The 14,657-nt window shown below is 35.2% G+C and overlaps 1 protein-coding gene across 4 annotated transcripts in view; it reads left to right on the top strand.

Moving 5' to 3' along the window:
- Window positions 1-14,657, top strand: part of TMTC2 (transmembrane O-mannosyltransferase targeting cadherins 2) — a 234,030-nt gene that overhangs the window by 205,124 nt on the left and 14,249 nt on the right. For 3 of the 4 annotated variants that reach the window (XM_052669219.1, XM_052669222.1, XM_052669220.1), the window contains 2 exons: window positions 3,846-3,960; window positions 8,402-8,465. In XM_052669219.1, coding sequence (XP_052525179.1) covers window positions 3,846-3,960; window positions 8,402-8,465 — 179 coding nt within the window. Of the gene's footprint in view, window positions 1-3,845; window positions 3,961-8,401; window positions 8,466-10,658; window positions 10,692-14,657 lie in introns of those variants that run through there. The other variant, XM_052669221.1, reaches the window with a different exon arrangement.

Raw genomic sequence — 14,657 nt, 5'->3', positions numbered from 1 at the left:
TTTGCCAGCTACCTCTCAAAGGAGAAAATCCTACACATAAATTTAGACCCACACAAGTTGTTCCTCAATCTAGAGGCTTGTGGATGAGACTTACTGATTCACTTTCAGGATCTAGCCAATACTTTGCCCTGGTAGTGCTCTTGTCTTAAGAAAACACATCTTTATAGCTTTGACAGGAAAAGTTCAGAGGTCAGTTTTTTTTTAATGAGGAAAGCACAACACTAACCTGCCAATCTAGTTTATTTTTGAATGATCTTTGTATATCATTTTATAAGAAACTAATGTTTTCAAAATGGGTTACCACTACTTATATGCTGTAAATCAAATTTAAATGTGTGAATGAATTTGGTTTGCATTTCAGGAGAACCTGTCAAATTTCAATTGTCAGCTGTAAGTTTCCACCTAATACCATGTCTGGCTGGGATGAAGTTAACCTTTTTTCCTAAGTTATAACTGGATGATGCTGGGTTTTGAATCTGTGACTAAAGCAGCATTGATAAATACACTGGTGTTTTGGCTCCTCCTACTCTGACTGGGAGAAGTAAGGACCAGCTCGGATGAATGACCAAACTGGCCAAAGGGATATTCTGTGACATATAGTATGATGCTCTGCGATAAGAACTGGGATAGTTGCAGAAAAAAATTTTTTGGCTTCTAAGGTATCCTTTGTTCAATGAGTGGCTGGACATTAGTCTGCAAGTGAGAAGTGGTGAGCAGTTTCCTTTACTTTGCAATTCCCTCCCTCCCCTCTTTTTTCACATATTAAACTGTCTGTGTTGAACCCTAAGCTTTCTTCCTTTTTTCTTCCTATATTTTTTTCACCTCATACTGCTGAGAGGTGGGATTGAGTGGGGGAGTGCTTGGCAGTAAGGGGTAGCAGCCCACCACACATCTGTTATGCACTCAGGTATTGATTTTTCATTAGATTGAAAAGGTGACAGAAGAAATTGTTTAATCAGCAACCTCTGATTAAGTCACCTCTACTCAGGAAATGATAGGGATGGGTCCTTTCAGGGGGTCTTCTCCTTTTCTTTGCTGTCAGGATTCTGTAAGAGTTCAGATGTAAGAGGTGCTATAGTTGGTTCTACTGGGTGCCATGTGTCATCTGCTCTTTACCACTTAACATGAGTTACTGGCAATGTTATTAATCCTGCGATATGGAAAGAGACTTGTTTATGGGAATGTGTGGTCCCGGAGCGTTTTGCTTGTACTTAGCTGGGGTCATGGATAAATTGCAATTTGTTCTAGTTCGCTTTGGTAAACCTGTAGTAAAGGTAAACTTTTAATGTGCTGTGTAATGTAATCCTATTATAGAGGCATGCTTAAGAGGTCTAATAGCAAACAGGGCAAATTTTACTTTTAACAATTGAAAACATTCGTTTATAGCTGTTGCTGACATTTCTCGTATGTCCATGTAGATTAATGGAATGTATGCATCCAAAGTCCTAGAAAAGGCTATTAAGATAAATAAGGTTTTAACTAGAAATGCACTTGCTAAATGTAAATAATGACTTTCTCTAAATCAGCCTTCTTGTAGAAATCCCAAAGTATGTAGGAATTTCATAATATTTTCAGTGATATGTTGATCTTATAGATCTCTTAAAGAGCTAAAAATTAACCAAGTGTGTTTCGCTTAGGACTGCCAACAAACCATTAGTATTAGTTTGAAATGGTTTAAAAAAATGTAATTTAGAAATTATATGGATGAAGTGAAATAATTTTACTGTCTTAATAAAGTAAATCTTGATTCAAGAAAATCATTTATTAGATCACATTAAATTGAGCATATCATCTACATTCTACTACGTGTAGGGTAGTTATAAATATATATGAGATAACATCTTGGTTGAGGTCCAGTGTTGAAATGTTTCATACAGACAACGAGAAGCGTGGTTCTAAAGATGGACTTGAGTAATTTTTTGTCGAGAACAATGAAGTTTTTTTCTACCCGTGTGGAATTAATTGCCCTGATGATCACTTGACTTTATTTGTGGGTTTTAAGCTGCACAATATTTTTCCTAAGTATGAAGATTTTTTTTCAGAATGATCTTCTAAGGCTGACTATATCTTGAAGTCTGAAAGATTCTTTTTCTCACCTTCTTGCTGGATGTATAAATAGCCCATCCAGTTATTATAATCTTGTTCTCCTAACTCCATGCTTTCCATTAAAAAAAAAAAACCACCAACAAACTTAATGTTAACAGTTTAAGGCTAGTTTGCTTTGGCATAGACCCAAGATTAGTATTACTCATCCAATTCATTTGTTGAAAGAATCGGAATGTCAGCTGTTCAAGCTTATTTCAAAGATTTCTCTGTAAGGAATTTAGAAAATCAACCCAGATTAAGAACTGCCTATTGTAATTAGAACACTTACTTGCGTGGGAATTTTCAAATTCATATTAGTGTTTGTCTAATTACACATAAAGTAAACCCTAAAATGGTACAGAAAAAAAGAAGAGGAAATAAGAGAAAACTTTTGGTATTTGTTTGTATTCTTGTTACGAGGCAGGAAAACTGACATTTTCTCCTTTGTAAGAGGCTCTAATTAATGGTTTAAGTGATGGTTTCTAATTCTGAAGTTCAATTACTTTTTATGATTCAAACTGTTTTTGTATGTTGTTTTGTGTGTGTGTGTTTCTCCCCTTCCTCCTCTTCATCTTTGTCACTGCTGTTGATCCATGTAAGAAAACCTCTTTGGAAATTATTTGTTTCTGGAAACAACACAAAGCATCATTATGCGTAAAAGGATGGCACTTATTTGAGTGTGGATGTAACTAAAGCAAGCAAGGTTTATGCTACAAATGCAGTAAGGCATTTATTTTATTGTTTTCCCAAAACTTTTTGTACATCTGAATAACTAAGACAGGTAGCTACCTGAATAAAGAATCTCTTGCCAAGTTGAAATGCATCCATAGAGAAAAAGCAAAAATCTATGAAAGCTGTCTTTCATCACTTTTGGTGTTGTGGTAATTCCTTCTGCATGTGTGTTCATTGTATCAAGCATCATTGGATTCACTGTGGCCTCTATAGACCTTGCTAGCTCTAGTTATGTGGATTTTCTGCATATGCTTAAAACGAGTATCAATAGAACAGGGAATGTGTGAGGAAAGGAGACAAGCAAGAAACAAAATCCCTCACTGTGAGAAGAAACCATTTGTTCATGGGCTGCTGCCCCTGAAGAGACTTGTGGCAAGTGATGGCCTTGTAGACTTTTGGTTGACTGATCTTACTTTACAAAAGTAAGATAAAATAAGCATGGGATGCTGGAATGTGTCATCACCATACTTTAAGATACATTTTCCAAATATGTTATTTAGACAAAGTCTAGATAGCTGAAACCCTTGAAATGGTTTGAAATGTCCTTGATCCAAAATAACACATTTTATAAAGTAAATGTAAAAAAATCATTAAAAGGAACAGAATTAAGGTGGCTGGAGTGTCTTCCAAGGCATTTTCTCCTTCTTCAATGAAAATTCATTTTTATGGAGTTTTATTAGATGATATGTGGTTTTCTTCCCAAAGTACTGTACTTCAGTTAAAATTTGGTTCATATTACATTATTCATTCTTTTCGGTTTTTACGTGGTCTAATGAATAAGATTGTGCCATCGTAAAATTCATTAATGTGATTTTAGATACTTTCTGAGTTTTTTTACAGAACAGATAAGGATTATGTAGGAAACGAGACAGATCTTGCATGTTGTAACGTAGAGCAAATCAGCAAATGACCAAACACTGAGTGTGGAACATCCAATTTTTGAAAAATGTGTATTTCACAACTGTATTATCTGAAGCATCATATATCAGTTGGTTTTTATGACATCAACCTCACGTTCTCCATTGCAGGTCAGTTCCTGCTAGAGGAATCCCGTCTGATTGAAGCAGCTGAGATGGCAAAGAAGGCAGCTGAACTTGATAATACAGAATTTGATGTTGTTTTCAACGCTGCCCATATGCTCAGGTTAGTGTGTTTAAATCTAATTCAATTTTCTCTTCTGTTTTGGAGGAAAAACTTTTTACAGTCTTTGCTTGTATAGAGTTTGTTGTTTTTTTTAAAGCCCAGCAACTGTTGTCAATAATTCAATATTGCTGATAAAAAGAACTTGAATGAAACTGTTGCAGAATTTAGTACTATCTCTTTCTACTTTCCTGAGCGCTTATAATTTAGTACTTTTAAAATTTCTGTTATTCACAAGCCAGATCATTATTTTTCTTGCACAGAAGAACGCTTGGTTTATTTTGTGAAGAACATTGTGAAGACTTTTCTTTCATCTGATCTTTAAAGTTTTTAGAATACAAAGCAACTTCAAAGAATAGATTGAATCTGATCTGGATGTAACTAGAGAATACTGGAAGTGACACATTTTTTGCTAGTATCAACAGGGAACAGTATGATGGTTTGAAATCTAAATATCCTCAAGCTAATGCTTGAGGATACTTGAAGCTACACAAGAGGAATTAATATTATCAATATATGTGATTCAATATATATTCTTATATTTAATTATATATTTATATATATATTGTATATATTATATATTTATACGATTATATATTTATACGATTATATAGTCTTATATTTAATTATGTTCTCTTTCTGAAATTAATAAAATGTTAGACCTTTTCCTTTCCTTTAAATGGAATTTTTTTTTCCTTTTAAAGATGGCAGATTCAGTAACATTGAGCTTCTGCCTGCACATTATCATTAATCTCATATTACTGTAATAGGTATTCTCCATACTTGTTTTTAGGATAACTATTATCTATTGTGTGCTTGACAGGTGTGAGAATACTTAATTTCATTCAGATTGTATCTATGCTTAGAAAATATATGAGAAAGGAAATAAAAAACGTACTTAATCAGCACAAAACTGTTATTTAGGTTATTTCTCTAATGAAGATGTGTTGCTTGGCTGTAATTTTACTATTGAAGACAGTAAACAAAAGAAAATGAAAATTATATTAAAACAGGTAGAATCAGCTTCAGCCGAGTGGCCTGTGTTTCAAAGAGAGGTTTCTATACCTCTATATTTCTATACCTCTTCTATTACCTCTATACCTTGAATATTTCTATAGGATTTTGAAATAAGGGCTATTTGATCTTGTTAGGTCTGTATACTTGTAGATTTCAACCAGTATTTTGCTGAGGGATTCTGAACAGCATTCTCTATTTTAAATATTTAAGCAGAATTAAAAACCTGAAAATGGCAACAACAAAATAGTCTCTAAACCAAAACTCTAAAAAAAACCCACCACTACCAAGAAAAAAAGCCCTGATAGTTTAGCTTAGCTAGAATCCTTTTGTGCCCACTTGGGATGTCTAGTTGGTCTAATTTTTCATTTAAATATACAGCTTTCTTTGTGGAAGACTGTAATGTCCTCTTAATATGCTCTTGGAGTCTCAGCTGGTGTGGATGATATAGCAAGGTTCAGCATGGCAAAGTCAAATTGAATGCTGCCAAGTATTTCCTTAAAACCACAGGCATTATGATTTGATTCATTTTTGCTGCCCATCTTGTTTTATTGCTATGCTTAGCAATTTATTCAATATATTACTTACATAATAGAAATTAGGCAAATAGATTGTCCATTGGGTCAAAGCAACTACTCTGGGGCAAAGCAACTGCAATTCCATTATGAGTCTGGAGGACTCATAATGGTTTTCAGAATACTTTGAATGAAGGAGAGCTGAGGTGATTCCAAGTAGAAAGCAGTACCAAAATACAAATTAGTAAGAAGAGAAACAAATACTCAGAGTGGCATGGAGTGAGAAAGCTAGAAACTATGGTACCGATGAATGCTAAGGAGAATCATAAAAGAAAAGCTGAAATTAGTAAATATAACAGTTTCGTGTAGGCAAGCAACTGCTATTGAGGTACCTCAGCTATAAAATCTGTTTGGTTAGATTCTTAGTGGACTGCATGTCTTTGAGGTAGAAAATATAGAAGTTCAGAAGGCATGGAAGTGAACTGCCCTAAGAGAGAAGTGATATGCTTTAGAAATGTGTTATGGATTAAGAAGCAGAAATTGATGTTGATGTGAGTGATGCAAGGTGTCATGAATGTCAGGGAAGATAACAGCAACTCAGAATTTTTTTAATAAATCCTGTTCTTTTTTAATTGTAATCATTCTCAATGCTACATTTTTTAGTTAGGAAGCTTATCATCTTTCCCTCCTGTCAGAATCCTGTTTCCATCATTACTAGCACCACAAGATTAAAAAACATGAAGTTGCTTATTTAGAATTGCAGATAAATTCTTTATAATTTGGGTTACGGCTACTTTAGATGAAGGATGATAACAGAATTCCTTAAATTTCAATTTATTTTGTACTCCACTAATTACCGAATTTTAAATATTCTGAACAAGGGATAGACTGATCTTTACTTTTTTCTTTTTTTTCCCCCATAAATTTGCATAGTAGTTGTCTGTAAAATTTGTTTTCTTGACAAATTTGTTCTTCAAACAGCTTAATTCCAGGGCCATATAGCTGTTGTGGAGGTGATCCCTAATATAGTAACTGGTCACATGTTTTACTTTCAAAGTATTTGTTGTGCTTATAGCCTCTATTTGAAGCCTTTCAGCAAAACTAGATACATTGTAATGGAATGTAGTGAAGCATGTATTGGAAATGTCTTATGTTGGCTGGAGCTTGGTGTATTGACAGTGCTAAGTTGCAGTTGAAGGTCAGCTTCTGTAAGATCCTTTCGTGTGAACTAAGGATGATTGCCTTTAGAATGAGGAATGGGACTGTAGTGAAAGCATCATACTAAGTAGAAACAGGAGAAAGTGCTATGTCATAAATTTCAATTTACGTGCCTTGTAGCAAGTACTGAAATTTGCAAATATGAGAATTTTTTTTTCCAGTAGTTTCAAGAGCTTCCTGTGCCTAGCAGGAGTGATTCAGAAGCATGTTGAATGAATATTTTCAGATATTCAACTGTTTCTAACCATGACAACCACTATGTTGATGATGCATGTGTAAAGTAATTTAAAACAGTTCACAGGTATCAACTGGGTTCTACTCAGTGCATAGTCAGAAAGTGGTTTCAGCCTGCATGTGAATTATTAAGAAACTTCAAAGAGTTTATCCATCCTCCCTTTTTCCTCCCAGGACCAATCACTGTCTGTCAAGATGCGTTGATTGAAATTGCCTGTTATGTGTAGTGTGACTATGTTTAAAATTTGGGTGGATGGGAATGTAAAATCAAAACACAATGTAATCACTGAAACATGTAAAACCTCATATGTAACAAACATGGTAAAATCTCCAGGTATGAGTGCTCTATGACTGATACTCTTTGAAGTGTTCTTGGAAGGTGAAGAAAAAGGGGGAAAAAAAGAAGAAAAACCTACCGCAGTCTGTGTTGTATTCGTTTTCTGGTTTTTCACTTGTATCATAGAAATGCATCTATAATCATGTAACACCCACAAATACCCTGAAGAACTCCTGTCCTAGGACAGGTAGCTTGTCATGCAACAATTACATATGTGTATGTGAGTGTGTGTGTATGTTTTTCCCACCCACGATACCATGATGGCTTCATTATTGTGATAGAACAATAGCAGAAGATACCTATCTTACCTGACTGGTCATTTCTAAATATTTGTCATCTTTCTTAAGATGTGGAAGACATTGGGCCAGTGGCCACAATGATTATTTGAAGGGAAATTAAGAAGCTGGAGACAAAAGAAGAAGAAATGAGTTTGAAGGAAAAGATTACAAGAGCCCACTCTGACAAAAAAAAAAAAAAAAAAAGTGGGAATGAAGATGTAATAATTTAAGTTATAGGAGAATGTAGTTGTTGTCTGTGTGAAAGGAAGAAGAGCAAAGGTGGGCTAATAGTACTTCAGGAACCATGAAGCTCAGTCCCATGGGTTATGTGTTCTAAGTTAAAAAACCCCTCTTGGTGTGAGTAGTTGCCAAAATGAGAACTCTTATGTAAATTATTTCCCTGAATCAAGGAAACTGATTTTTAAGAAATCATTGTATTCTCTGTTTTCTTTCTTATAATTGGATAACAGTGCACACAGAAATAAACTGCACTATTGTATAACATATTGCTTAATAATTTGCTGTTAAAGTATGGCTAATTACAAAAGTGTGCTAAATATTCATCTGATGAAGACTGGTACATGTGTGTTTCTGCCTCAGATGAGTATTTGGCTTTCTGCAGTACTCTTCAGTGTGCACTAATACCTTTTCAGAGCGAAGAAGAAAATAAGGCACAAAAATGTTTGTAATGGATATTCTGAAATGCAATCTAAAAGATTTCCGTATTTCATGCATTTGTTATGGTAATATGCTTAAGTAGTGGGAAATGGTTGCAGTAATTTTTTTAAGTGTGCTTTTGTATATGGAAAAAAAGGTGTAATTATGTTGGTTTTTTTCTGTCTTGATAGACAAGCCAGTCTTAATGAAGAAGCTGAGAAGTATTATGAACTGGCAGCAGGATTAAGACCTAATGTAAGTACCTTCTTATTGATATACATTACTTAAACTGATGAATGTTCTGTAGTGCAAAACTGTTTGTGCTGAGGAGAGACTTCTTGCTGATGTTTGATCTCTTGGCCTGTATCATACATACTTTTTTAGTGGTTAATTATAGGGTAGTCAGATAAAGATTGTTAGAACAATCACCACACTTCCATTTTATTCTAACACCAGGTCATACTTGGCCAACATGTTTTAAAATATAGATTTAGATTTCTTTGTCTATTTTTAAATGTGTTAAGTTTGGAAAGCTCTCCTAATTTCATCTGTTTTCTCTAATAAAAGGACAACGAAAGGCTATTTTGTGATTATTTAGGGCATTTTAAATAATAATTTAAGACTTTTCCTCTTTCTGAACTTCTGGCAAAACATTGTTGTTCAACAAACAATTTTTTTATTTTAGAGATAGTTCCTCTAAGATTGAAGTACAACAGCAAATAAATGTTTATTCATTGAAGTGGAAATGTGTAAGAATGTGTAAATGCTCTTTTTTAGAAAACAAAAATAAAAGCTCATTACCTTTTTTACTGTATTAGGAACTAAGGGAATAAAATATTTTCATTTTAACACTTCATTGTTATATTCCTTTTCAATTACCTTCATGCTTTGGAAAAAAAAGCACCAATCGTGGATATAAGGGACAGAATTTATTTTTAAAACCTCATGCCTTGCATATGTAATAAATGAAATATAGAACACATTCTTGTCATAGAAGTCTATAGTACTTAATTTGAAAATATGTTAGCAATTTCAGTTAAAAAAAAAAAAAAAAAAAGTCTTAACACTATAGAATTTTCAGGTCTGAAGATAACCTTCCACCAAGTCCTAAGTTGAACCCTAAGTTGGTGATCCATTTCTCTGTTACAACTTCTTTGTTATTCACTGTACCAAGACACCTAAATTATCAGTTATTTAGAATTAGATCAGCACCTAGGTACTGAGAGATAGATAACTAGTGCAGCCTGAAACAATACTCAGATTTACAATTTCTTGTATCTGAGTATCTATTTCTTTGCAAATATTGCATATTCTTTAATATCGAATATCACTCATATCTCTACTATGAAATATTAGCCTTAGTAGCAGTGAGAGTAGCTACAAACTCTTCAGTGTTTTACTGCTAGTAAGGGAATTCAGATTCTCATCTGAACCTTCATGAAACAAATTTAGTGTCAGCATTCTAACTCTGGGGCTGTGTCCTGTTAGTTGTCACAGTGAGGTCCTAGCACATCCCAGATGCTTCAACTTCAAAACACCCACAGTAGCTCTGGGGACTAAACTGCACACATACAGGAAATGAAGCTGCGGTATGGCGAAGTACAGAGACTACCATGTGATACTGACCTCATTCTGGTCCATGTTTTATTGTAAATAATTTCCTGAGTTATGACTTTCAGAACTAATGAGTTGGCCATTTCATTGTTGGCTTTTTGTTTTGTTTTTTGTTTTGTTTTTTAATTTTTTCCCAAACATCAGAATCTCCATTGTTGCATTTGTCTCCTAAGCAAGCTTTCCACTATTTCAGTGTCTCAAGACTGGGGTACAGTGGCAACAGTGTCTGGATCGTTTTCTCATTCAGTCAATCCATTTTTGTAGAAATTGTGACTAAGGAGGCTAAAAACAACCTAAATAAAAAACCACACAGCAGTTGAAATTAGTAAATAGTAAATATCACCATTGAATTAATTCTGATAAGTTTTAAAGATATTGAAAAGCTGTATTACAATGAGTTATGTATTTGAAAAAAGGTTATGCATAGTAAAGGAACTACTGAAAACAGCACAGATGAGTTATTATTATATATATATATTCATTTGAACATCTTTGCTTTTGGTTACTCCATTCTGCAGAGTGTAAAAGAATTATAGCACTTCAGTATAGCAGCAGCAGCAGCAGCTGAGATTAAGCTTGGTTAAAAAAGAAAAAAAAAGAAATCTGACTGTAGTTATTCTGGATTTAGATCCAACTGTTGTCAAAAAATGTTCATGATTGGCTGTATTTACATTAGATGAGTATTTATCTTCTTTGAAAGCATCCAGTCAAATTTTAGAAGAGCAATACTTTCCATGGAATACAATACTTCTGTGGAGATGGGAATTTTTTTTTTTTTTTGAACTTCAGTGAAAAGGCAAGCATTTTCAAGATTGTTTATTTATTTCCAAGCAGACTTTACAGAGCTGACTTTCCCCTGGAGAGCCAAAGAGGAGAGGTATCTAGGAAGCAGTTCAGAGAAGTCTACTCTTATTTGCTATGAATAATTTCTTACAGGACTTATTTTTCTTCCTTCAACTCTATAGGTAACCTACAGAGATTATTTTCCCTAGTCCCTGGACCTTTTAAAATATTTTCTGAAAAATGTATACCCACAGTGCTGTCAAAACAAAATCATTTTAGGGCCTTCTTAATAAAAAGCCCATACGTGTTCATTCTAACAGTGTTGGCTTAGATGGATGTTAGTCTAATTTTAACAAATACAATTGCATGAAGAAATGAAAGTGCAGGTTTCTTGGATAGACAGACATTTCTGCAGTAAGTATTTTGAGTGGGAATATTGTTGAGGAAAGTCTGTATTCACAGATGGTTTCTAGGTGCCCTATGTCTTGTAATGTTCATATATCAGAAAATTGTTTTAATGAGTTGTTAGGCACTCTGAAATGTGAGCCTTAAGCTCACTTTGTTGTGGAAAAATCAGTCATCCAGAAACTTTTTTTAAGCTATCATTCTTTACAATAAAGTGAGTTATTGATGTAAGCTTCGGGTTTTATTGAACTTGTAAGACATCCTTTGTGTAATGGAACTGCATTTCTAATTTTTTAAGTCCAAACTTGAAGCAAGCAATCTTTAAAAATCTGCTCTAGAACCCCCACATATGGCCAGTGGCTCTTTAGAAAAAAGAGCACTTTGAAGTGTGACCTCAAAAGCATTAAATGAAAGAGAGCTCACTAAAGCTTTAAGACTTTGAGCCACCACCTTGAGCTGATTGGCTTAGAAGCATTCCTCAAGGAGTTGCCATGACCTGCAAGTCACTACCATCCCAACCACATATTAGTGCTGCTTGCAATCTGGAGTTCATGACAGCTTTAAGCCCCATATCATCGACACATTGTCAGAAACAGCTGTTTCCACTCTACCACTTCAAAAGGGTTTGATTAAATGTCTTACTGTAACAACATATATAAAGACACACACACAGAATGAAGGGGAAAGGAGAAATGTACTTGTAAGCAAAATAAATATAATTTCCACTAGATGGTTTAATCATAGTGTGGAGGATTAAACTATTTCTTGATTTGAAGGGTTTATGTAATCAGTTAACACAATATCATATTAAAAAGCAGTTTCTACAAGTGCTTCTTTTGGTTTTGCCCTAGCATTAGAATACAGATTTTGTGTCAAAGTCTCCAGGCTTACACTAAGCTGTCCAACAGCTAAAAGAAGAACACTAGTGATTTTCAGATAATTGAGTATATTTTTATAGCTTTCTTCTAGATAAAATGCTTTTGGTTCTTTTGTATGTATGTATGCTTTATATTCCTGGCAAGGTCTCAAGAAATGAATATGTTTCCTACAGTATATACATTTTTAAAAAATAAAGTAGATGTCACATTTTATGTTGAAACATATGTGACCAAATTCTGCTTTATCATAATTTTTTTTTTAGATGTTTCAGTGTCAAATTTCCCCATGTATCTTCCTCCTAAATGTTTAGTTATTCGCTCTTTTAGCTCGGGTAAATGTGAAAGAGATGGCCTTAATACATTTTGCCATCATTGTTAAAGGTATATCCTATTTTCACAGGAGAATTTTCATGAAGCTTGTAAGAGATGTCATGAACATAGTCATGAACATAGCTCCTGCTATGTTAATTCTGCTGCTGATAGAAGATAGATTGTTTACAAGTGATTCTTGAGCAGTCTGCAGCTGATCCTCAACTGAGGAAAAACTAGCACAGTTCCACACTTCGCAAGATGCAATCTTCTGCTCATACTACTTCACAGATACTGTAAATCCCCTACCAGGGATGTATCTGTTGTTCCTGCAGCTCTTTTGAGAACATCTACCCAGTGTTATCCATCTTCCCATCTGGGGTGTCTTGCCCAAAGTACTCGGGAGGATGGTACAGACAAAACTGACTCGGTCATCTACAGAAACTATGCATATTTCATTTCTATACCATGTATCATTACCTTTAAAGCATAGAAATGCAGAATGACTTAGGTTGGAAGAGACTTTAAATATAACCTAGTTCCAACCCCTCAACTGTGGACAGGGATGCCTCCCACAAGATCAGGTTACTTGATGCTCCATCTAACCTGGACTTGAAAAATTCCAGAGATGGGGCATCCACAGCTTTTCTGGACAATCTGTTCCAGTGTCTTGCAGTGTCTGAGGCACAGATCAGATGTGAACAACCCAAACCGTTTATTGCAGGTTCAAACATCCCTTGTTTACATTCACAATTTTTCTCTTGTAACTTTCCCACCTGCCTTTACATGTCAACAGAACATTCCACAAACACTCCTTAACCTTGCATGCAGCGCTTATCCAATCTGAGTCATGAGTCATTCCAAGCCACCACTCTTCCTCCAGTCAGGGTCATTATCATGCATTATCATGCAGCTTACTTGATCTTTGTATTTCTCTTCAGGAGGGGTCCTTTCTTCTCAGCATTCCTTTCTTATGCTGTTTAACTTGCTCTGCAGCTTCTGCTCTGAATATTCTTTCTTGAATCCCAACAGTGTCTCACCATTGTTGTAGTAAAGAATATCTTCTTAAAGTCTCATCTAAATCCACCCTCTTTTATTTTAAAACCATTATCTCCTGTCCTAACAAAACATCCCTGATGAAGAATCCTTTCCCATCTTTCCTGTAGTTCTCCTTTAGGTACTTGAAGGATGTTATAAGGTCTCTCTGGCATCTTCTCCTCTACAGACTAAACAATTCTATCACCCTCATCCTTTCTTTACCAGAGAGGTGCTCCAGGCCTCTGATCTTTCTTGTGATCTTCCTCTGGACCTGCTCTAGCAGGTCTCCATTTTTCTTATGTTGAAGAACGCAGAGCTGAATGCAGTACTGGTAACTCCCAAGGTTCATGAAATTTCCAGTTAAGAATCCTCATTCTAAAATGTTCTTTTGTAAGTTTACTTGCTTATTCAAAGTTATGGCAACATGACAGTCAAATGTTTGTATGTTTATTCCATAGAATAACCACACAGTCCTATTTTTAGGTAGTGTCAGGCACTGACTTGTGTCTGCTTTTACAGAAAATACAAAAGTGAGCCATATGGAGCAAGTGTAGTTTCTACTGGTTGTCTGCCCGCCCTCTGAGCTGCTTCCAGCATCTCCCTAGTGGCGCTAGTTGTCGCTGAGCCTCGCATTGTAGAAACCTTCCTCTCAAGCATAAAAAACATTCTGCCTCAGTGACATAAGTGGCTGTGGATTCCTTCCAGTCCAGCATCAGTCTTGACCTGCTGAATCTGTCTCTGTTTTCTGTTGAAGGTATGAGGAATAAGAAAACTTCCCTCTTCCTGCTCTGTGGCTTTCTGAAGACTGTATCTATTGTTATAGGGCATACAAAACTGTCAGGGACAAAAAAAGTATACCATGGCTTCCTAATGAGAAGATGGGTATGACAGATGTGAATTGTACTTCCAGATGGCATGCTGCTAGTATTTTGATTTAAGACCGATAGAGAGTAAAGCACGAATTAGTTCCACAGGGAGAAGAGACAGTGAAACATCCTGAGAAAAAAGGATTCCACTTTCTGATTGTTGCCAATTGGTTGGAATGTCTCCTTTGACAAACAGTGAAAGACTGGCCCAAAATAATTATGACATATATTGACCTTCCTAGCAGAAGGCTGACCTAGCCTGAAGGTGGTGCAGAAGGGGTGAATTCCAGAGGAATTAATAATTACTACATATAATCTGTCATTCATTGCAGGTAGAAATAGTCTTCCATGCTTTCACAGTAATACTCATACTCCTCCATGTAAGGCACTCATTAGTACTTGCCCTCTCTCTATGTCTCCTAAGCTAGAAAACTTTTAAAATGTTGTTTAGACTCGGGGTCCACATGTTTTTTCTTGGTGGGAGTTGTGCTTCAGCCATTCCAAGTCCTTACGCTCAGCTCATTCCTGTCTGTGGCTAAGTGGAAAGGAGGGGT

This window comes from Tympanuchus pallidicinctus, unplaced genomic scaffold, assembly GCF_026119805.1.
Source record: "Tympanuchus pallidicinctus isolate F22 unplaced genomic scaffold, pur_lepc_1.0 scaffold8, whole genome shotgun sequence".
NCBI lineage: Eukaryota > Metazoa > Chordata > Aves > Galliformes > Phasianidae > Tympanuchus > Tympanuchus pallidicinctus.
Note: the sequence above shows the minus strand (reverse complement) of the source record. Positions and strands in the feature narration are given on the sequence as shown.